General features: G+C 43.2%; 4 protein-coding genes across 8 annotated transcripts; 2 read left to right on the forward strand and 2 right to left on the reverse strand.

Annotated features, from left to right (window-relative positions):
• Positions 1-5,386: 5,386 nt before the first annotated feature.
• On the reverse strand, positions 5,387-16,534 carry LOC115759805 (histone acetyltransferase KAT7). 4 transcript variants are annotated; one of them, XM_030700890.1, is made up of 7 exons: positions 14,967-16,534; positions 14,741-14,898; positions 14,305-14,677; positions 11,122-11,209; positions 5,874-6,031; positions 5,719-5,814; positions 5,387-5,658 (listed from the first exon to the last, which is right to left on the reverse strand). In XM_030700890.1, exons 1-7 carry the CDS (start codon positions 16,443-16,445, stop codon positions 5,542-5,544), a joined length of 2,469 nt encoding a protein of 822 aa, XP_030556750.1. In that variant the 5' UTR covers positions 16,446-16,534; the 3' UTR covers positions 5,387-5,541. The 4 variants fall into 4 exon arrangements, with proteins under 4 accessions (XP_030556750.1, XP_030556749.1, XP_030556752.1 ...); XM_030700889.1 differs by having other exon boundaries at positions 11,122-11,227; XM_030700892.1 differs by lacking the exons at positions 5,387-5,658; positions 5,719-5,814; positions 11,122-11,209 and having other exon boundaries at positions 5,935-6,031.
• On the forward strand, positions 6,770-8,132 carry LOC115759806. Of its 2 annotated transcripts, none has more exons than XM_030700893.1 (3): positions 6,770-7,142; positions 7,209-7,509; positions 7,569-8,132. In XM_030700893.1, exons 1-3 carry the CDS (start codon positions 6,935-6,937, stop codon positions 7,720-7,722), a joined length of 663 nt encoding a protein of 220 aa, XP_030556753.1. In that variant the 5' UTR covers positions 6,770-6,934; the 3' UTR covers positions 7,723-8,132. The 2 variants fall into 2 exon arrangements, with proteins under 2 accessions (XP_030556753.1, XP_030556754.1); XM_030700894.1 differs by having other exon boundaries at positions 6,771-7,146.
• Positions 16,535-17,004: 470 nt separating the features above from the next.
• On the forward strand, positions 17,005-17,801 carry LOC115760070 (SOSS complex subunit B homolog). Its single transcript, XM_030701250.1, has 2 exons — positions 17,005-17,217; positions 17,307-17,801. The coding sequence occupies exons 1-2, from the start codon at positions 17,137-17,139 to the stop codon at positions 17,778-17,780; spliced, it is 555 nt and encodes a 184-aa protein (XP_030557110.1). The 5' UTR covers positions 17,005-17,136; the 3' UTR covers positions 17,781-17,801.
• Positions 17,802-17,856: 55 nt separating this feature from the next.
• On the reverse strand, positions 17,857-21,467 carry LOC115760069 (probable trehalose-phosphate phosphatase C). The gene is made up of 4 exons (XM_030701249.1): positions 21,304-21,467; positions 20,920-21,244; positions 20,675-20,861; positions 17,857-18,346 (listed from the first exon to the last, which is right to left on the reverse strand). The coding sequence occupies exons 1-4, from the start codon at positions 21,366-21,368 to the stop codon at positions 18,093-18,095; spliced, it is 831 nt and encodes a 276-aa protein (XP_030557109.1). The 5' UTR covers positions 21,369-21,467; the 3' UTR covers positions 17,857-18,092.
• Positions 21,468-21,506: the final 39 nt, after the last annotated feature.

Raw genomic sequence — 21,506 nt, forward strand, 5'->3', positions numbered from 1 at the left:
GGTCAAAAAAATGCTTACAGTGGAAACAAGGTTCTTGCAACAACTCACTTCTCTAGTTTATTCTGACAAACAAAAGTTATTGTTGTTTATATTGTGGTATCTTACGTTTTTATTGTCAAAATATATATACAAACAGATGTTCACTTGACGCAAATGTATATACATATAAAGAAAAAATTGTCAAAACTCAAAAATAAGACATTTGCATAAAGCGGCGTTGCCACCTGTCCACAGCAGGTGGCGCTCAGCATTAAGAGAAGTCAAATTTTGCAATGATAAGAAAAAAATTTGCGTATTTAATATTGTTTATTTTGAAAGTTTGATTATTTATACATATTTGATGAACTTTATAAATCCAAACAGCAAATGCAAATCAACGCATATTGAGTGTACTTCAACATGTGCCGGGTTACGAGTCACACCAGAGCACCTGATGAAGTACAATAGACATGGGAGACATGAAACGTTTGCCATCTGAGGGAGGCCATGGAGAGCTTAAGATGAATGCGTCTGGCCACCACGCGCGCTACTTCAGGTACCTGACTGTGGGATAACCAAAACCAGCCCCGGTCACTGATTAGCGCGCACGGTAAAAGACGGCGCAGCGAGTTAGGGGAGAGACCAGACCAAGATAAGCCCAACAGATGTTGCCAACTGGTCCGAAGTAACTGCTTCTTCTTCTTCGGCTGCTTCTGCTGCTGCTGCTGCCGCTGCCACTGCTTCGACTCCTAAAGTCGCGCAGGAAACGACCTTGCGCGCCGTGTCCATGCTGAGCTTTAAGGTTAACGATCTCTGTATGTGTTTGTGTTAATGCGACGACGCCGATGACTTCATTTCAAACTCACACCCATAAAAGCCGATACGTATACGTGCACACACATATATATAGCCCATTATGTGTAAGCTTTTTGAGCTGAAGCTTTGTCGCAGACGTCGCTTTAACCTCGTCGTTTCTTACAGCAGCCTGCCTGTGAGAAATTTGCTGCTTGACGCAGATTTATGCAATAACAATGCTAAATTAGTCATATGTTTTTCATTGCGCACCTCGTTCTGCCAGGCCATACGTACGCACAAACACATACATACGTGCTCTAATGGCTACATAGTCCACACTCCAGCGAATCGGATGTGACGTCATCAGTGGGCCAAATGCGAAAATTTACATTTTTAGTTGTTTGCAGCAACAGTTAGTCGCAGTCATATTTGCAGCCAGGGACCCTTGATATTCTATATTTGAAACGCTGTAAAGAAAAAGCCAAGAAAGCTGAAATGAAAAAATCCAATATAGAAAGAGAAACGAGAAAAAGAACCGGCGTTTCGTTCGATGCTCTCTCGCTCTCTCTGTTACTAAGCGCAGCAACGCTACGTGCGTGATCGCCGACAAACACTCTCGCACACACATATACCTAGCTGGCAAGTTTTGTGGCGCAGCCGAGACACACACGTGCCCCACTACATTCGCGAATTCTCTCGTACATATGCATGTATATGCACAGACACCAACACGCAGCTTACTACTGCAGAGAGAGAGGGCATAAAATCGAATTTGCAAACGCGTTCAAAGTATTTCGCCTCTTGCTCTTGCCTCTTGTCTCTCTCTCTCTCTTTCTCTGCGTCTTGTCTTTTGCACGCTATTCGCCAAAAAGGAATTAAATGAATTGCCATCAGCTACACTTTTGTATTTTACAACGGCTCATAAACTTTAAGCCTCTCGCGCAGATTGTGGTATAATGAACTTGGACTTGCTGCCGCTCAAGTCTCTATATATGTATGTATGTTGTGCCTGTGCGTGCCTGTGTGCGTGTGTGTGTGTGATGTGTCACGGCGGCTGCTGCCGCGATCGCGAGCAGCTTTTGACTGCCGCGCGTTGTGAATAATTGCAAATTTTGTTCGAATGTCGTTTTGTCGTGCCCAGCCGAGTAGTATATGAATTTGTGTGTGTGAGGCATTTAATTGTATATGTATATAGAAATGGCGACGACGTCGGGGCTGCCATATGTATGTGCCATGCACATATGTATGTATCTACATATGTTCGTATAGATGTACACATATACACATTATATATATATATATATATATATATACATAATGAACAGCAGGCTGGCAGACATGACTGCTTTATATGCCAATCTGTATGTGTGCCTTGCTTGGGTGGGGCATTCCTAACCTCAAATAGTAACAATGCGCCGACGACAGCCGAGTGCATGTCTATCTGTCTGAGTGTGGGTGCTGCCTGCTCCTCTCTTTCTCTCGCTCCGTCTCTCTCATTTTCTCGATGTGTGCTGCAAAATGCAAGCACATGCTTTTCAACTGAGTACGCCCTTAACCCTGAGTTGGAGCTTGCTATCAAAAAAGTTTCGCAAGTCCGATCAGACACACACATGCAAAATTGCCGAAATTGTTTGTGTGTGTGTGTGTGTGTGTGTGTGTGTGCGAGTGTAACGTCGCCGCGGGTCTGGGCAACATTTTTGTCTAAAATTAATATTTGAGCGACAAAAAGTTCTGTGTCTGTTTGTGTTAGTGTAGATTTTGGTCTCGGTGTGCGTGCGTTTGTGTGTGGGCAAAAGAAATTTGGAAATATGTAGAATCTACAATTTGTAGAATCATGTGGTCGTCGCTTCAAACATTTTCGCTGCTATTTGCGTCACTCTTTCGCCGCCGACGGCAAGAATTGTAGTTGTTGTCTCTTTGCCTCTTTGCGTGAGTGTTTCGTCTTTGTGTGCGTACCGAAAAATTTGTTGTTGTGTCGTTTGTTGTTGTTGCTGCTGCTGCTGCTGGTGCCTTGTGATATCAAAACGCTAAAAATAAACCCAACCTCAACTAGAACTTTTTCAAGTCTTCATTTTAACGAGCATTTGGTCCGCTTTTGACCAGCGTTAATTCCGTTCAAATGGCAGAAAAACCCAGAAACAATTACGCGTCGATGACGCCGCCTCCCGCCCGCCTGTTCGAGAACAAGCATTGAATTTCACAATATGTTCTGTGTCCGTTTTTTCTCTTTTTTTTATACATTTCTCCTTTTTAACTTTGCTGGTCTTATATTTCGTTCGCACTAAACTTCCGTTGCACTTGGCCTGCGTCGCTTTGGCTGGTTGAGCTTTTTTTCTTTTCTTTATTGCTTTAATTGTTCACACACACGCGCGCTGCAAAGTTTAACTTCATTTTCTTTTTAGTTGTCCGTCGCTCATTGCACACAAGCACAGAACATACACGCACATATATATACGTATATATATATATATATGTATATGCAGAGAGACACAATCGGCCACTTGATGTGCAAATGGCCGACTGTGCGGCCGCCTAGAAACGCCGTGGCCTTTTATTTTATTTGGTTCTGATTTTGACTTTGCCTTTTGCTACTTGCTATTTTGCCAGCTCTCTGTCGATTGAGCAAAGCGAAGCGAACCGCGCACGCCGGCTGTTGGTGATCAAATGCTCAATGTTGCTGCTTAATCAAAAGCCGAATGCGCGAATTTTATTTCGCACTGCCACAAAGTCGACGCTGCTGTCGCTGCCGCTGCCTCTGCCAGCGTCGTCAGCTGTCTATGTGTCTGCAACACACACACACACACACACACACTCATACGAAAGCAGCAGCCGTATGTGTTGCTGTTTCTTTCGCTTCCTGCTTCCTACACCGCGCTTTCCGCTCACCAATACATATGCACACGCATACATTGCATGTACTTTTTGCCCAGTTCTCACTCACGGGTTCCTTTGTTATAAAACTGGCAGGCACCACCAGCCGACTGACTGCAACAAAAAGCACGCACAGTGGGCCCTATAAGAATGTTTTTAGTTTCGATGAAATGATAAATTGGCTAACCCCCCTTAAAGATTCTATCGTTAAACTTTTACCATTATTGTTGTTAACAAAACAAGTGAAGCTTTAACCAAAAGCTTTCCAATTAAATATATGTAACTAGTACTGTAATTTTTCGATCCTGTTATTTTGTTGTTGAACTTTTTTCCCATTGCATACGAGTTTCTTATTGACATTTCCATACATGTGCTCATATATCTTAATATAAACATTTGCAATAACAACTGTGAGCGTCGATTCTATATTGCCCATCTTAATTTACAAACAGATGTTTAATATAAACATTCAGATATAATCGTCAAAATGCAACCCATGCTCATTAGCTCACAAGCGCCATATGTACTTAACGGTACTTGTGCTACAGTAAAGTACACTGTTTCCACTCTCTTGAAGTTAGTCATTTTTATTTTATTTTTTATCAGAACACGAACCTGAAAAGCAGCAGATAAATTATATAATATACAGCGTTATATGATGGGTTGCTGAATCGCCAGTTATTATTTGCATTTCACGAATTAAGCAATGCGCTAATGAGTCCATAGAAATGCAAGCAAGTATTTTATCTGGATTTCTAAAATAAATTTGGACAGATTAAAAAAAAAAAAACAAATAATCACATGTATTTTTTGGTTCAGTGTGCTTTGGGGGGCTTAAGTGTATTTCATAACATTTAAGATCCATTTTTTGTTCCATTTTGCAAATTCATTAATTTGTAATAAAAATTATTCAAAATAAATTTCAATCTGACTCCATAAAGCTTGCATACAACCTTTTCAATCATTCAGTTAGTCAATCTGTAATGTAAATATTCAAACTTACACGATTTTCTTTGTAAAAGCTTAAAAGCGCCATTTGAACTTAAAAGCTTCGCCTGCCTGCAGAGACTTGCATGCACCACTGTGCGACAGATTGATGTCTGCGTCTGGTAGGGCGGAATTGTCGCTGCCCGGCTGGCTGCTTCGCGTGCTGCTGACGTCGCTGCCGCTGCCTCTGCCGCTGCTGTTGCTGCTGCATATGCTTTTTGGCCATAAACGTGGCGTGCAGTCGCAGTGACTGCCATCGGCTGCGTCCCTCGGCTTGTGCAGTTTTTGTGTCTCTTCAGCCCCTGTCCGCGGCTCGCTGCTCTCTGCTCGCTACCTGTCTGACGCTTTGTTTTTTGTGCTTTGGTATTGGTGTGGCGTTGCCGAGGAGTGTCTGGGCGGCAATGTCAATGCGCTGCTGCTGCTTCTGCTGCTGCCGCCAGTTGCCTGCCTCTGCCTCAGTGCCACAGTGTGCACTTTTTGCGATGCGCTGTTGCTACACAAACCGCCCCAGCACCGCGCCCGCCCGCCCGCCTGCCCACAATACAACTACGTCCATGTAAACGCGTTGGCTTTTCTTGCCCGCTTCCATGATTCATCTTGGGGCCCCTGAAGTGATGAGCTCAGTGGTGAACAAAGAAGAAGAAGAACAAATCTCAAGACGGCTGCGGCTGGTTTTTTTCTTTTTTTGTTGTCTCAACATTTGTTCGCAACTCGAATATATATATATGTATATATATTTAAGTCAGAATCAGAATCAGAATCGGTATTGTGGAATTTTCACTATTATCAATTGGCTACCAACAAATACGTGAGGTCTTAAGCGCTATACACAAAATATATAATATGAAGTCTCTATGGAAATTAGGAAGAGTCCACCAAGCACACCTGGGCGTGCTTCCAACCACGTGGCTAAGGTGATGCGCTCGGCTGTGCCGGTATAAAGGGCTGCCAGCGCAGACAGGAGTCGTCGATTTTGGGAAATGTGCCGCGACGCTTCACGCGCTCCTCATACTCATCCAGCACATCCTACAGAAGGGGCACACAAGTTAGTTAGCAGACTCAAAAGAACGATCTTCTTTGACTTACCTGCTTTTTGAGTACTATATGTTTGCCCTTCCAGTACTTCATCATGCCCAGCGCCTGCAGAGTGCTCACAATGTCATAGGAATAGATGGCCATTTCCTGTGGGAGCACAATGGATGCCATGATCTTTTAACTTTGTGATTTTATACAATATTCACCTGGGATACGTCCTTGATGCAGAGCGTATTGCCGGAGCGATTGCATAGATAGTCGAGCAGCACATCCTTCCAGTAGGAGCGATATGATATAAGTCCCAGATCGGACAACGGCTTCTCCGGCGAACCAATTTTGCCCTCCACGCGGGTTAGCAGATAGCCTGGTAAAAGCACATTAAACACATGCCCATAAGTATGCTATAGATGGAACTAGCTTTCAAGTTCCGGCGCATTATTTATGGTGACCAACTTTGCCCCGCCCACATGGCCCCAAACGAACCCAACTCAGCGTTGTGTGTTGTGTCTAGACAGGATTCCGCAAAGTGTGCGTCCCCAGAGGGTGGGGGAGCGACGACAACAACAACGACAACAAAAACAACAACAATAATGACGACGACGGCGGCGGTTGGCAGCCCGGCCACATGAACGACGAGCGGCGGGCATTTAAACAACGTTCTGGCGTGCATTCAACCCAAAAGCTCAACCCCCAAAGCTCGACGTCGCCGTCAGCGTCAGCGTCACCGTCGCTGTCATCGTCGCCGTCGTCTGGCAGCAACAATTCTTGAGTCTAGATAACAACAACAGCAACAATGGGTGCAGCACGTAAATCAACGAGGACGAGCCCGGCATGCCCTCACAACACAAAACCCACTGAGGCAGGCTCGGGAAAAAAAGCCAACAACACATACACAAAAGTACGCGCTGCGCGCACACACACACACACACACTCATACATATACGAACGCTAGACGCACTCAAGAGCAGACACAACTGCAACTGGTTGAGTTATAGGGCGGACGGATGCCTTAAGAGCGGGCGGGCAGCGGGTTGGTTTAAACAGCGTGCGAAAGCTTATGCTTCAGTTGTTGTTGTTTTTGAGTACAATGGGACAAACCAAATGGTGAATGATCTCTTGCGCTCACAGCTGTGCGATATATGTATGCATATCGATAAGATTATGCGTGCCACGGTTGGCAGCACAGTTTATCGATAGGCACACATTTGTGGCGTCACAACAAACCAAACATATGTGTGCGCCAATTTGTATTTTGCAGTAAACAAAAATGAAGTGCTCTGTGCGAAATTGCGATTCTACCAGTTCCATCGATTGCAAAACAATAAGTTTCTTTCAATTGCCGAAGAACAGCAAAACAGCCAAAAAGTGGTTGCTTTTCTGCGACAATCCGAAGCTGAAGAACAGGAAAAGTACGTTTGTGTGCTCGGATCATTTTAGGCCCGAGGACATAGGCGGCGGCGGCGCACTCGGAACAGGTTTGTAAGCAAGATTAACCGTTAATTAATGAACAGTTACTAAACCCAAAATATATATTTATGAAGCTATGTGCAGACGGCGACTTAGAATAGGCGCGATGCCATGCATCAGAAAATCAGATAGCGTGCCATCTAAGGAACGCCTCAAAGGAAAGGAACAATGCAACAGCGAACGCTTAGAGAATGATCTTTTAGGCAGTTCAAAGGTCACAGAAACAAAGTCTGAGCCGGAGGACAATGAGGCTATGCAGGAAACTCAAGCATTGTCAGAATCATTGCGCTCAGCAAAACTAAAGCCAGACAAATTTTTTGATAAATTGGATACGGAAAGTTCAGAAGCTGTCATTGATGAGCTAAGTAACCAAGTGTAAGTTGAATTAACGATATAAATAATATTTAGCTATTAACTATTGGCTTCAATTACAGCAAAGATTTGCGTTTGGAAAACTTTCGCTTACAAGTCAACATAAAGTTGGCCCAAAAAAATTACAGAGCCGAAATCAAGAAATTAAAAAATAAGTTGGAACAGGCTAGATCGCAAATATTACAGCTTGAGATGCAGCTAGAGGATAACAAATAATAGTAAATAATAAATAATAGATAATAGAAAAAATAGGTAATTTAAGATAACCTAGTTTTAGATGCCCACACCTTGTTTTTCAATGCACATTCTTTATAAAACATACATTTTATAAGTCAGAAAAATAATTTATAGTGTTACTCATAAATTTAAAATATTTTGCGACAAATTAGCTTAAGAAGACAAAAAAATATACAACAGACTAGAATTAATGTCAATAGAATCAAAGAAATTTTGTGAATTCTGTCAGTCTTAGTGTCATTCCAAGATATGCTGAATTGTCAGAGAGGTGCCTTTGAATATACGATTTTTGCGCAAATATATAGCCATATGAAAAAGTATTAGCTGAATTGCCTCACATTTTACATCGTTCCACTTTAAAACCTGTGCGTCTCACTGTACCTATTTATGCTGGCAAAGCTCTGCTGAAGCTTGAATGTACGGTACTCGCATACATATGCAGTCGCATTTTGGGTAGCATTTTGATTTCTTTGCCTACGTCGTCAGCAGCTCTCTCTCGCTCTCTCGCTCTCTCTCTCTCTCTCTCTCTGTCTCACTCTGTCTCTCGCTGTCGGTCTTCGTCCTGTCGGCGTGTGTGTATGTGTGCCTGCTTGTGGGTGTGAGAGGCAACGTCGAGACGACTTTATCGATCCATGGCTGATTCGCATTTCTGGCCGGACTGCGCAATGTTGCATACCAACAGGCGCATGCGGTCGCCTCGCCTAGAGAAGCAGCTTGCAACTGATAAATACATTTGGATTTTCCCAGCAACAGCAAACATAGAAGTTGCACAGCAAACAATTAACAACTTGTGAATCTTAGTCAATTAGCGTTGCACTAATTGTTGTTGTTGCTGTTGCGCCGGCTGCAATTAGCGAAAAGCTCGTTTACCGGGTATACGGTATACGATACTCGACTACTCGACTAGCTACAAACGATTACTCGACTGCTCGCCCGCTGCACTAGCACGCAGAGGACGACGCCCTTTCATTGTGACCTGCGCTGACCTTTGTTGTCTGCCGCTGTTTGCGCTGCTTCTTCTTCTTGTTGTTGTTGTTGCTGCGTCGCTGTCTGCATAAGTTTTTTTTTTTTTGCGAGCTTTAAGCGCTCGCTGAAAATTTTTGGGGCTGAAACTTTTACAACGACGCATTGTGGTTGGACTTGATTTCATTAATTAATACATTAGCCAGTAGATAAGGGCGACCCTAGCTGCTGCTGCTGCTGCTGCCGCCGTTCTGCACATTTGCATATTGCGTGCATGCAGTTATTACACCTGGCTATGCTATGTACTCGATACACGTATATGGCCATCTCGCTCGACTGGCTGGCCTGGCCGGCCTGGCCTGTTAATGAGCCAGACATGCCGGCCATGCTGGACAGACAGAAACAGGCGCTGTCCTTAACCCCTGTGTTGTCCCCCATTTCTTGGCCGGACACCTGTACTCCAATACAAAGGGGCCAGCACATTTTCTGGGTGTTGCTAATAATGACGAAAACTGTTTGCTCTCGCACTACGTTCGCTCTCTCTCTCTCTCTCGCTCTTTAGTTCGCCCGCTTTCTTTCGCTCCATCTCGCTCTTGCTCTCCCTCTCTCACTCACTCTCTCATTCGCTGTCTGTTTGTTTGTGTGTGTAAGGTCAATGTCGTTTCGTTCGTTCTGGTATGCTCTCACCCCCACCCCCCCGCCTCGCACCCTTTCCGCTCGCATTGCATGTATCGAGTTTATACATAGAGACCGACGTTGACGCCGTTGCCATTCATCCAAGCCGCGTATGACTCAAGTGCTCGGACCTGGTCTGGGGTAATTCTTTGTTTTTTTTTTGTGCGTTTTGTTGTTTTTATTATTTTTTTTAGCTGCTGCTGCTGCGCCCGTTGCTTTTTTGTCTGGCGCTGTCTTCGTCCATTTCAAAGGCGGATTAATTTTAAACAATTTTGGTGGAAACAACGATAAAAATTACTTATGCGATGCATTACACACACACACACAGCGTTATGTGTGTGAGTGTGCATATGGACACACCTGCAGAGCTTAGTCTAGGCTTAATTGATGCAGAAATTGCATGCACCGCTCTGCAGCATGGAAAGCCAAGCTCGAATGGTGCCGGAACCAAAGCCATAGCCATAGACTGTCTATACATATATAGCTGGCATGTTGCTTGACTTCTCTCATGCAATGATGATTAACTATATTGCACTAGTCAGCCAAACATAAACCAATGACTCACACGCACACCACGTACCCACTTAAATCGATAGGCGGCTCATTAAAGAAAACGAAAAAAAATGTATCTAAATGAATGTAATCCACAAAATATTTTCAATTTTCTCTCGCATTGTTCTAATATGCCATTAAATTCCTAACAGGTGGAATATTTGTCTAATTGTTAGAAAGCAGTTAAGCTGATTTCTAGATAAATCGATTTTAGATAGACATATATGTAAGCGAGGGTATTCGTATTAAGATCTGATGTCAAGATTCGAATGAAATGACTCAAAGAGCATTAACTCAAGTCTTGTGAAATAAATAGTAAAAAAATAATGGTAATAATACTAACTCAAATATAAGTATAACTACAAAAAAGATGTATATCTATATATATACATATATAGATTCAAATAGTTATAGTAATAGTAAAGTTTTGAATCATTTTAAATTGATTCGAATCAATGTTAATTAAAGGAGTAAAATGAATATTATATAAATATTAAGAATCAGTTCAAGTGATTTCAAATTGTTTAGATTTGAATTATGTAACTAAAATGTATAAAGAGGAAAACCATTTGATTGGAAACCAAAACAACGCCCGAAATAGCTTAGAATATGCATCTTTCCTCACAAATAACAATGTCTATGAATTATTTAAAATATACAAAAGTCTAATAGAAAAGTTGACAAGAAGTTTCAGGTGGAAGCTAGTCGAGCCATGTATTAGAAAATTTGAAAATTCAAATACTGCAAAATATTCAAAATTCTCTAGAACTCTTAAACTGATACATAATAGAATTGGTTGAAAAGCAAAATACATTTTTCTGCCTTTGTAAATGAAGTTTAAGAATTGGAAATGTTGATTAGACATAACTACAGATTTAACATCTAGTCAAAATAAACAAGAGCTCGCATTTAGTTTGTTCACACTCAAAATAAAATCATTTGCAGTTGAAAATCGAACCTCTTTACATGTCAGGTTACAATAGGAACTCCATGCAAACATATACTACATCTATATATACCCAGACATTGCTTAATGGTATTGCTTGAGAAAAGTGTGCCCAGTTTACAGTTTAAAATTGAGGTTATGTGCGCGCGTGGTTAGCTCAAATTGAGGTTATGTGCATTTGATAATTAAATTTGTGGTTATGTTATATATTTGACCCATTGATAAACGGGTCTTGCACTTACTGAAATCGATGAGGAGCCTTCCGTAGCCTTTACGCTGATATGGCGGCAGGGTTAGAATGCACGAGACGTTATAAAATGAGTTTTTTTCCTGCAAGAATGGAATATGCTGAGAGTCGATATAAATGTTATTCAAGGTTTAACATGGGCTGAAAGCAATTTAGTTTTTTTTAGAATTTATAACAATTCAAGACTACACATTAATCATAAACTAATTATTAAGATTATTAGAAACAATTCTAAATGAACGCAAGTTAACAATAGTTTGAGATTTTCATCAATAGGAAAATGCTTGAGGCCATTCACACAGAAAAGCCAATCTGCCGGACAGACAAGCCATATAGACGGAATTGTTGGTAGACTGAGTGTCAGACAGTTCTGGTTGGGGTTTGTCATTTATCGCTTCTAGCTTTTTCGGGAGTTCAATGACCAGGCGTCGCAGGAATTGAATCGATGCTCTGCAGCGTGCGATGCGTAAATACAGATACATACATATACATACATGTGTATATATATGTCTATGGGTATATAGAAATCTGGTGTATATGGTATATAAGCGTAAGGGGTTTGCACATACGCGCTTGTGGAGTGCGGGCGAGACATGGAGGCAAAGAGACGAACCAAGTTTTGCGACTGCGACTCGCATCTGTGCACGGCGGGATCATGGGATGCGGATGCGCTTGTTGCGGGTGGCAGGGGCTGCCAAAAAAATGCGACGTTGTCTGCCGGCTGGGTGTGAACCAAAAGGCAACAATTCGCAATTCGGAAATACATTTATGTACTTTGAATTTGTATTCTTTGTTTGCCGCCGTTGTCTGCCATGATGTCTGGGAACGCACATACGCTGCGCTGCTGGGCTTGGCCGCGCCACCCCAACCAGTTGGAGCAGGCGCACGACGTGCAGCCGCCGCAAAACAACGAGCAAAAACCGTCGAGGTGCACGACCTCAATCGTGTACGCCCCAGCATCAGCAGCAGCAGCAGCTGTGGCTGTGGCAGCGGCAGCGACAGCAGCAGCATCCCAGCCAGGCTGCCTGCCCCAATCCGTCATGTCTGGCTGCTGTCTGGTGCCAGCTCCATTGGCATAGTTGCGCAGTATGATGCCGCATGGTGGCATGGCCAAGGTACTACACAAAGCATTGCCAAAAATTATCAACATGCCACCGCGTCCGGGTGTGAGCCATGTAAGCTAGACACCCAAATTGCGAGTAGTGTGTAACCAGCTGCTGCTGCTGCTACGGGTTTGGGATGAATGGAATACAGACTCCGACTCCGGCTCCGACTCCGATTGCGCCGGCACTGGGACTGGGCTTGGGACTGTGCCTGTGCGCAGCAGCCCGGCGCGACATGCGCAATTTGTAACACAAACCCAGTCTCTGGCAGCGCCCAAAAAACTTGTATGCAACTGCAGCAGGGGGCGGGGATGGGGCGCGATTGGGGGTAAGAGCCGGAGCTGCAGCTCCAGAGCGCCGGGCTAGACACCATGTTCAGGGGGAGGTCAAGAAACCGTGCGCACATGCCAGACAATATACTTTGTTTTTCTGCTTTTTTTTTTTGTTTTTTTTTTATGGAGTTGCTGGGGAAATCTCCACTTTGTTCAGTTCGCCGCCTGCCACGCCTCTGATAGTGTCAGCTTATTTACTAACTCCTCCCCCCCCTAACGCCTCGCGGTTGACAAAACAATTTTTGGGTATGGTCAAGAATGCTGACTGTCTGGGCATATAGCGGCACGTCTATCGCGCCCATGTATTACATGGATTCTGGCCCTGGATCTGGCTTGGGCTTGGGCTTTGGCTGGGTCGTGTCTGCTGTTGTCTGAGCTGTGCACGGCTCTCGGCTCTGTCTGCGCACATAAAAGAATCATAAAACTGTGAAATGGTATTATTCAATTTGATGGCAAGTAACAAACTAAAGTTCTAGGTATTTCCAGCAAAAAAAAAAAAAAACATAATTACTCCTGGGCTGAGTTAATAAGATATAGATATGGAGATAAGATATGGATAGATATGGAATAGCTTGGATTTATCTAAGAAATAGTATCTGATACTCAAATGTCTTAAGTTATTTGAAAGTATTTAATTTTTAGCCAAAACAATTCGTTTTTATGAATTGTATCTAGACAAAATCTGGTCAGTATTTTATGGGTTTGGTTTGATATAAGGAATGAGGATTCATTTAATCTCATTTAAATTTGCAGAGGCTTCTAGATTTGGCTAAATAAAACACTTAACGATTGATGTTAATGTCAAAATTTTTAAAATTTGTCTTGTGATAAACAGTTTTTTAAACTCAAATAATCAATCTAAAGGAATTTTTATATTACTAGTGGGTATATCCCGGCCTTGCCTATGGGACGTATTAAATGAATTCTCTGGATGGAATTTCCCGAAATGCCGTCTTAAGGTAACTAAAGTGAAAATTTCAGTTTCCTAGCTCTTGCGGTTTACCAATCAGTAAATCAGGACAAACAGTTATATATATAGGGATAATAATGCTACTCAATTAAGTTATCAATAATACTTGTTGGATGGTAGCCAAAGGTAACTATATTATGCTATAGGAATACCTGCTATGAATACCTGAGTTGTGCTCAGAAAACCCAAATTAAAAATCGATGCTAATCAATTTCGTGGAAGCGCGGCCAAAATAGCCTTTGTGCTCACTCAAAATGAATTCTCAATTTAGTCAGCTCAACAATTATTATAGTTTATAGCTATATTTAAACTATAATAACATTAATAATTGAGCTTGGCTAAATAGCTAAACCGTTTCTATAAGCCATAAGCTATATAGTTAATTTGATGACAAGCTGCGCGATGTCTATAGCATCAGACTTTACATTTCTTTTTTCGTCAATGCGCATTCTGGACCTAAAGTCAACTTTATCAATCAACTATTTAATTGGCCTTCAAATCGTTTAAGTCTATCCAAAACAAAATTGAATTATAGATCTCTCAGATCGTTTCACTGGACTTAAAGAGGACTAATTATATAAAGCTCGGGGTAAAGTCCGAGCATAACAAAATATAAAATATATCCAGACAAAAAACCAAAAAGCTACAAATTTCATTAATTTTCCTATACAACAAATGTCAACCGAAACCTGCTGACAAAATTAATTAATCTGTTATTAACTAAAATAACAAACTGCTGTGATTAACTCTTAAATACTAGAGCTCAAGCTCACCTTGCTGAAGTAGCCGACAATGTGACAGCCATCGACATCGGCGAGAGTCATGATGTAGAAGAGAAACGGCTCCACGTCATAGTAGAGCGTCTTGTGGTCCAGAAAGAACTTGGCTAACAGGCAGAGATGCTGGCAATATTGTTTGTAGCGTTTGCCATCCACTTGCCACACCTGAAGCTTGCCTTTGCGATAGATTTCATCGCCGGGCGGATGCCGCCAGACGCATTTCTGGGCATGCCGTTTGATGCCCGTCTCCGATTTCTGATAGCGCAGGCAGAACTCACAGATGTACATCTTGGGCAGGCGGGCGGCATCATCCGGATACGGCGACTGATACCACACTTTCATTTTGTACTTGCCCATGCTGATATATCTGTCGAATATGGAAAATGCAGTTAGATATAGCATTAGGCGAATCGAAAGTTGGCCAACGCACTTGATGCCCTTGCCAACGGGCAGATCCTTGAGCTCGTCCTCGATACGCTCGGAGGCCTGTGCTTGTGCTTCGCGAAACAGCTGCAGATCGTAGTCGGGCACCAGGCCCGCGAGATTCGGCTCACGATCCTCATCCGTGCAGTCCTTGTCTATCTTAACCTGGGCAATGAAGAAAATACATATATTAATTACAATATGAAGCTTAAGGAAGGACACGGCATACGCACCTTATCATTTAGGAAACTGTTGCTCATGGGACGAAAGCTGGCTCGTGATTCGCGTATTTTGGCCAAGAACTCGCGTTGCTCGGGCGTCAGAGATTTGAGATTGTTGTGCTGGTTGCCCGGCGTGCTGACAATGTTGATGGGCATCTTGAGGCGCTGCTCGTTGCGCAGCTTGCGCTCGTTGGCGCGCTCCTTGCACTCCGAGGCGGACATGTTGTGGTAAATGGGACACGCCTCGGGCAGAAAGTGTCGATCCAAATTGCCGCTCAAATGACCCGAAGAATCGCAGCCCTCGATGGGGCACTTCTTCTCTAGCTGCACGGCGGGCGAGACGGGTCGAGACTTGAGCGAGGTCATCTCCTTCTTCACCTTGCACTTGCTGTTGTTGTTGCTGTTGCTGCTGTTGAGGCCGGCGGCTGTGGCCGACTTTTTGGCCGGACTCTTGGAGAGAACGCGCTGCTTGTCATCCTCCTGGTCGAGATCTGCATCCGTTTCGGTCTCGCTGCCTGGCTTGAGCTGTTGCTGCTTGGAACGGCGCATGCTCAGCGAGCGCGTCAATTTGCGCATGGGATTCGCCTTATCCTTGCGCTCCTCCTCGCTGTCGCCGCCCGCGCCAACGACACGCTTACCCTTGGGATTTGACTTACCCGTCGCCGGCTGTGAGCTATACGAGTTGCTCGAATCGCTACCCTCCGATTCGCTTATGGAGCTGGTCTCCGAGCCGGAGCCGCTGTCCGAATCATCGCTGCCATCACTGCTGCGACTCTTCTCGCGCCGCCCAGCAGCTGGTCCATTCTTGTTGTTGTTGCTGCTGCTCGTCTTGGCCTGCAGCGCTTTGGCGCGCATTTGCTTGGCCCGCACAGCCGTCGCGGTGCTGGCCAGCTTTAGCGGCACCTTGCGTCCGTTCTTTACCTCCTTGTGCGAGTCATCTGTGCTGTTGGAGGAGGAGCTGAGCGAGGGTCGTTTATTGTCGCCATTGCGCTGCGGCTGGCTATTGCTTTTGGCCGGCAGCGGCGCTTTGCTGCCGCCAGCTGCTGCTCCGCCCGCCGCTTGCTTGGTCGTCGCCGCTCCTGTTGATGGCTTCCGTCGTGCGGCGGCAGCTGGCACCGTGTTGTTCATTGTGCGCGCATTCTTTTTGGCCGGCGGCGCATCGTCGTCGTCATCATCGTCGTCGCTGGACATGCCACCGTTGCGCTGATTGCTGGCCGCCACAACGGAACGCACTTTGCTGGCGGCCGACGTCAGCGCATTGCTGTTGCTGTTGCCTGCGGCTTTTGGCTTCTCATTGTCGGCTGGCGTTGCTGCCGCCTTGCGCCGTACTGCGCTTGGTTGTGTTTTTGGCGGCTGCGGTTTTTCCTCTGGGCCGGCAACGCCAGAGCTGCTCGTATCGGTGTCCGAGGAGCTGCCCGTATCCGTGCAGCTGGAAGAGCCACTCGACGATGTGCTGCCCGACGTGGAGCTCGAGCTGCTGCCAGTTTCCATGTTGATAAACAAAACGTAAATAGAAGTGCGTTACAGCCGCTTGCAGCGCGGCAATTGAGCTTTACTCTACAGCAATAAAATGCTTTTGCAATAAAATGTACACCGCGCTCAATTTGCGTATTTATTTGTTAAGATTCGATGAATAAATTTGCAAATTTTATGTTTGTGTTATTTTTGCACCAAAATGAACAATTCAGTTGTTCCGTTCAGCACTGAACTAGTTCGCAGTGGCACTTACCGCTCACAGCTGAGTCAGGTTGCAATCAATTTAGAAGGTAACGCACGCATTTTGCAATTCTGTTACCTGTTACGTCATAGAAAATGTGATATGAACAAGAAAGTATTGTTATTTCATCATAACATTAATAATGCTGCACATTTATTTCTTAAAATACATTTTTAGCGGGAAGAAAAATTAAGGTCTCAGACAATCAAATATCTTTTTAGCAAATTGTGACGCAATCTCTGTTCATTTTGTATCAGCTGTGCGCGATTACAACAACAATCGTTACAAGTAACAGTTATCGCAGTATTGCCCATCTCTAATTGCTGCACAGCTGTTTTGCTGCGCTTGTTGTCTGTGGCATTTGTGTACTCAAATTTGGCGTCCTTTTGAAACGCATAAATAAAATAAACAAATTATTATTTTAAAGCATTTTAAGCATTAAGCTATACACATTTGAAAACTACGATGTACAACGCAGAATGCATAGCTATAAAGGATATTAAGCCCGGACTGAAGAACATTAATGTCATTTTCATAGTACTTGAGGTCTGCAAATGTTATCGATAATCAAATAACTGCATGGGCAAGCATTGTGTTTTATGTTTATGTTTATAAATATATGCTTTTCTTACCAGGTGGGCGTCGCGACGGTGACCAAAGAGAACCGCGAGGTGCGCAACTTTAAAGTGGGCGATCCCACAGCCAGTATTAATGTGTCCATTTGGGATGAGCCGGGCAAGCTGATAGCTCCGGGCGATATCATAAGACTGACCAAGGGCTATGCGTCCATTTGGCGCCATTGTCTCACGCTGTATTCCGGCAAGAATGGCGAGGTCTTCAAGATCGGCGAATTCTGCATGATATTCAACGAGGCGCTCAACATGAGCGAGCCCAAACGTGGCGATCCGCAGTCACCTGCTCCACAATCTAGCATGGTTGCCGTGCCCACGCCCGTCGTGACTCCCGTGGGCGTGGTAGCCGGCGCCGTGCAGCCAGCTGTGATCACAACGCCCGCAGTGGTTGTGCCGCCCACAATCGTCAAGCAAGCGGCACGCGGCGGTCGTGCCGGCACAGCACGGGCTGGAACTCTCAAAGCGGAGCGCAGATGAAGCGACGATAGCCACAGGTAGGACAGGTGGTCACCGGTCGCATTGGACGGCAAAAAGCTTGAAAGCAAAATGGTTATTAAAGTATGTAAAAGTTTTATTGCGAATCGTGGACAGACAAAAGTTTATGAAACAATATTTTTTCTTTGCGACGAGCGATTGTATCTGTAAAAATTACATACGTACATACAAAATAATGATAAATAAATATTGTATTTTCTTTTTTTTTTGTAAGACAAGAACTAATAATGTTTGTGTGTGTGTGTGCGTGTGTGTGAGTGTGGAATTAGCTTAAGCTACAGCTAGCCGCAACGCTTAGACCTTCTTCTTCTTCTCGTAGTAGGCCTGAACGGCTTTCAGCAGCCAGCCAACCTCCTCGACGGTCTTGATCTGATAGTTGGCATAGGTCTTCAGCGTTGGCAGCTCCGAGACACGGAAAGTCTTGCCAATGCCATGCAGCACCTTAATGGCATCCTCGTCGGTGGTATCATCGCCCACATAAATGATTTTCAAGTTCTTGGCCCAGTCGGCATCGAAGTGCTTCTCCAGAATCATCTTGGCGCCCTCTCCTGCAAATAATAGAGGTATTATTAAGACTATTTCAACAACAGATTTTGTCATTGGCTTAACATTTGGTTGGCTCGCTGCTGATAGTGTTACAGCATTTGCATAACATTAACATGTAATGTTAAACTTAAGTATCTCTGTGTAAGTAATGTTAGCTTCTAAATGCTGTTACTGTCACAATATAGCGTCACATTAACATTTAAATTTTAAAGCTATTTACATGAGGTAACTGATCCCAGTTCCTTTTAAATATTCTTCTCTCATCTTAAAATTTGTATAAAATTGCTCCATTTCTGGAGAATTAAATCTCTTGATAATTAATGCAGATCAAAAGTGGTGCAAACAACAAGTTTCTTTTTTTAAATATTTTGAATAGTTCACTCGCTATATATAAATCCATAACCGCCTGCAGCGCCAACGAGCCAGAGATTTATCTATGTATATATATATATCTATATGTTCAGTATCTACTAGGCGTTATTTTTAGGCGTCTGCGTGGGCGTGGAGTGAACAAATTGTGTTTGGCCTGCGGCCGCTCAAGTAAATGTATGCAAACCACATTTAAAAAGCATTCAACTACACACGCATCTATATATCTATATATATATATATATCTATATACTGTATGATCTGTAGAGCTGCCTTTTGATTATTTTAATTATGCTAGCTTTTGGGTGTTTGCTTTGTTATTTGTTTTGTTGTTGTTGTTGTTTTGCAACCTATTAACGCTACATTTTTGTTTAATTGATGACGCATTAGCATTCGTGTGTTGCCTGCGTCCCGTGCCGTCCCGTGCCAAGTATTGCATTTTTTCCTTTTTTTCAGACGGCACCAACAATTCGAATCTTTTGTTGCCATTTCATAGTATGCGCTTGGCAGGCTTTCATTTTTCACATTAGAAAAAGCAAATAAATATCTGAGCATCGCTTTGCTCTGTCTATAAACATTTTGTTGTTGTTGTTGTTCTCTACTCTTTTGCAATATTTGTTGTCCACGAGAAATTTATTGCTCCCGAAGGCGGGCACAATCATAATTAATTTTTAGTTGCCATTCGTAAAAATATGCATATATATATATATATTTTTTGTCTTTTGAATTATGCACATTTGTCGCGGCTCATTGGAAATGTCTTATTCGCTTTCAGCTAGACCAGATCTTATTATTATTTTCTTTTTTTAAATCTACTTTGTGTCAGTTGCAAGGGGAATTGTTTTTGCGATCTACGCAGATTTTATGTTCTCCATTGGGCATTCATTTGGCGAGAGATAAAAACAGATTTCGCATAAATTTCAAATTCCAGATCTAGGGACATTTTAACATTTATAATGGGACAGAAGTAACAATATGTCACAAAGTGCAATGCTACAATTAACTAGAAATGGTTCAAATATAATGTTTGTCTATATTCAAAAAGTCTTCAATAAGTTTGAAATATGGAAACAAGTTTTCTTTTTGCTTTGCCTATAAAATCTCAAAAAATTCGAAATTTTAAAACTTAAGCAAGACAACTGAATCCAATCTAAACGAAATGCCCACGCTATATTCAGTTTATGTTTTTCGATCGAGATATACATGAATATATATGCATGCACAGAAACATGTATATGCATCATTTGCTAAAAATGTTTCGAATTAGTTGCGCTTAGCTTAAGCTCTAAAAAAATAAAGAAATACCAAAAAAAAAAAGTGATCTTTCGTTATAATTACAAGCGTATATAGACCACAAAGATGGTTTTTTCGTGCACAATAAATTTGGATCAACATCAACTCGAAAGAAAACAATTTTTTGTTCATAAAATACTTGAAATGAAAGCGAAAATTTCTATGAAAAATTGCACGAAATTTGTTAATTTATCATTAGGCAAGTAAATGTTATATATAAAATCAGGCATCTATATAGATATATATATATATATGTATATATAATCGTTTGGTGGCGCGCTTTTGACATCAGTTTTCGCTCTGGCTGTTTGTCAAAAGGGGCAAGAGAAAAACATTTTTGAAACATTTTTATGCGGCGACTGTCGACATAAATTTTGAGATATATATTTGAATTTGTGTGTAGACATATTCTAGAATATCTGAGCAAAACAGCCGCCCACATGCCTGGGTGGAAAAAGAAATGTTGGGCCCGTGCTTTATAGAAAATAAAGCAATAATTAAATCATCGAAGCGTCGCGTTCAAAATCGAATTGTTTCGAACAGGTGCCGCAGACGCAGACGACAGCAAATGGGCGGCAACAGTTGGCCAAGATTATTGAAATATATATATTGATTCACCCATATGCATATATATATATTATAGGATATTGTTAGTGGTTTGGACTAACCTTTGTCCCAGTTGACGCGTGGCTTGCCCTCCAGAGCGTAGGGCGTCTCGATCAGCTGGAAGCCATGGGACTGGATCAGACCCTTGGCCTCGGCAATCAGCTTGGCCTTCAGCTTGTCGGTGACACCCTTGTAGTGATAGGTCACCGAGATCTTCTTGTCCTCCACCCAGGCGCCGGAGCAAACGACCTGACGTATACAAATTTCAAACAAATTCTTAAGCACTTTGGAATTTCGATTCGTTTACCTTTTCCTTCAGCTCGGCGACCAGCTTGTTGTGCTTCTCCAGCAGCTCTTCGGGCATTTCGATCTTGAACTTCTTGCCGGAAGGATATTCAACCTCCAGACCATGATTGCCCGCATAGGTAACATTGGGGAATTTCAGATGGTTCTTGATTTCGCTCAGTTCACGGCCGGAGAACACAACCATGAAGATCTTTTCGTTGGCAGCTAATTTCTTGATGTTGATCTCAGTATCCTTGGGCATGACGGACAGCTCCTCGGTGAGAGGCGCCAGTGTGCCATCATAATCCAGCAACAGGACAACCTGATCCTTATCGGGCGTAATGAAACTAATCGCACAGCGTTAGCCATTTGGAGAACTCACTCGCATTGTACGCCGTGCACTTACCCCTCCAGAGCCTTCACGTAATCCTCCTCCTTTTTCAAGAGTGGTGCCTTCTTTTGCTCAGCCATTTTGCCTCTAGACTAGCAGACTAGTACTCTATATATAATATGATAAATCGTGCTGTATCTACCGGAAACTGTGCGACGTGCTGGACGTACCTCGACCGACTTAATACTAATGCCCAAGGCGCACCAACGCTAGCCCCA

This window comes from Drosophila novamexicana, unplaced genomic scaffold (assembly GCF_003285875.2).
Source record: "Drosophila novamexicana strain 15010-1031.04,08,12 unplaced genomic scaffold, DnovRS2.1 tig00000387-arrow-pilon, whole genome shotgun sequence".
Classification (NCBI taxonomy): Eukaryota; Metazoa; Arthropoda; class Insecta; order Diptera; family Drosophilidae; genus Drosophila; species Drosophila novamexicana.

Excerpts from the sequence above, each read along its gene's own strand:
- LOC115759806 (XM_030700893.1), top strand. The coding sequence starts at position 6,935 with ATGAAGTGCTCTGTGCGAAATTGCGATTCTACCAGTTCCATCGATTGC. Across the intron at positions 7,143-7,208 it reads CGGCGGCGCACTCGGAACAG|CTATGTGCAGACGGCGACTT; the intron begins GTTTGTAAGCAA and ends ATATTTATGAAG. Across the intron at positions 7,510-7,568 it reads GATGAGCTAAGTAACCAAGT|CAAAGATTTGCGTTTGGAAA; the intron begins GTAAGTTGAATT and ends CTTCAATTACAG.
- LOC115759805 (XM_030700889.1), bottom strand. The coding sequence starts at position 16,445 with ATGGAAACTGGCAGCAGCTCGAGCTCCACGTCGGGCAGCACATCGTCG. Across the intron at positions 11,228-14,304 it reads TTGTCGGCTACTTCAGCAAG|CATATTCCATTCTTGCAGGA; the intron begins GTGAGCTTGAGC and ends ATCGACTCTCAG. Across the intron at positions 5,659-5,718 it reads ATATAGTACTCAAAAAGCAG|GATGTGCTGGATGAGTATGA; the intron begins GTAAGTCAAAGA and ends CCCCTTCTGTAG.
- LOC115760070 (XM_030701250.1), top strand. The coding sequence starts at position 17,137 with ATGTACAACGCAGAATGCATAGCTATAAAGGATATTAAGCCCGGACTG. Across the intron at positions 17,218-17,306 it reads TCATTTTCATAGTACTTGAG|GTGGGCGTCGCGACGGTGAC; the intron begins GTCTGCAAATGT and ends TTTTCTTACCAG.
- LOC115760069 (XM_030701249.1), bottom strand. The coding sequence starts at position 21,368 with ATGGCTGAGCAAAAGAAGGCACCACTCTTGAAAAAGGAGGAGGATTAC. Across the intron at positions 20,862-20,919 it reads TCGCCGAGCTGAAGGAAAAG|GTCGTTTGCTCCGGCGCCTG; the intron begins GTAAACGAATCG and ends TGTATACGTCAG. Across the intron at positions 18,347-20,674 it reads ACGCGTCAACTGGGACAAAG|GAGAGGGCGCCAAGATGATT; the intron begins GTTAGTCCAAAC and ends TATTATTTGCAG.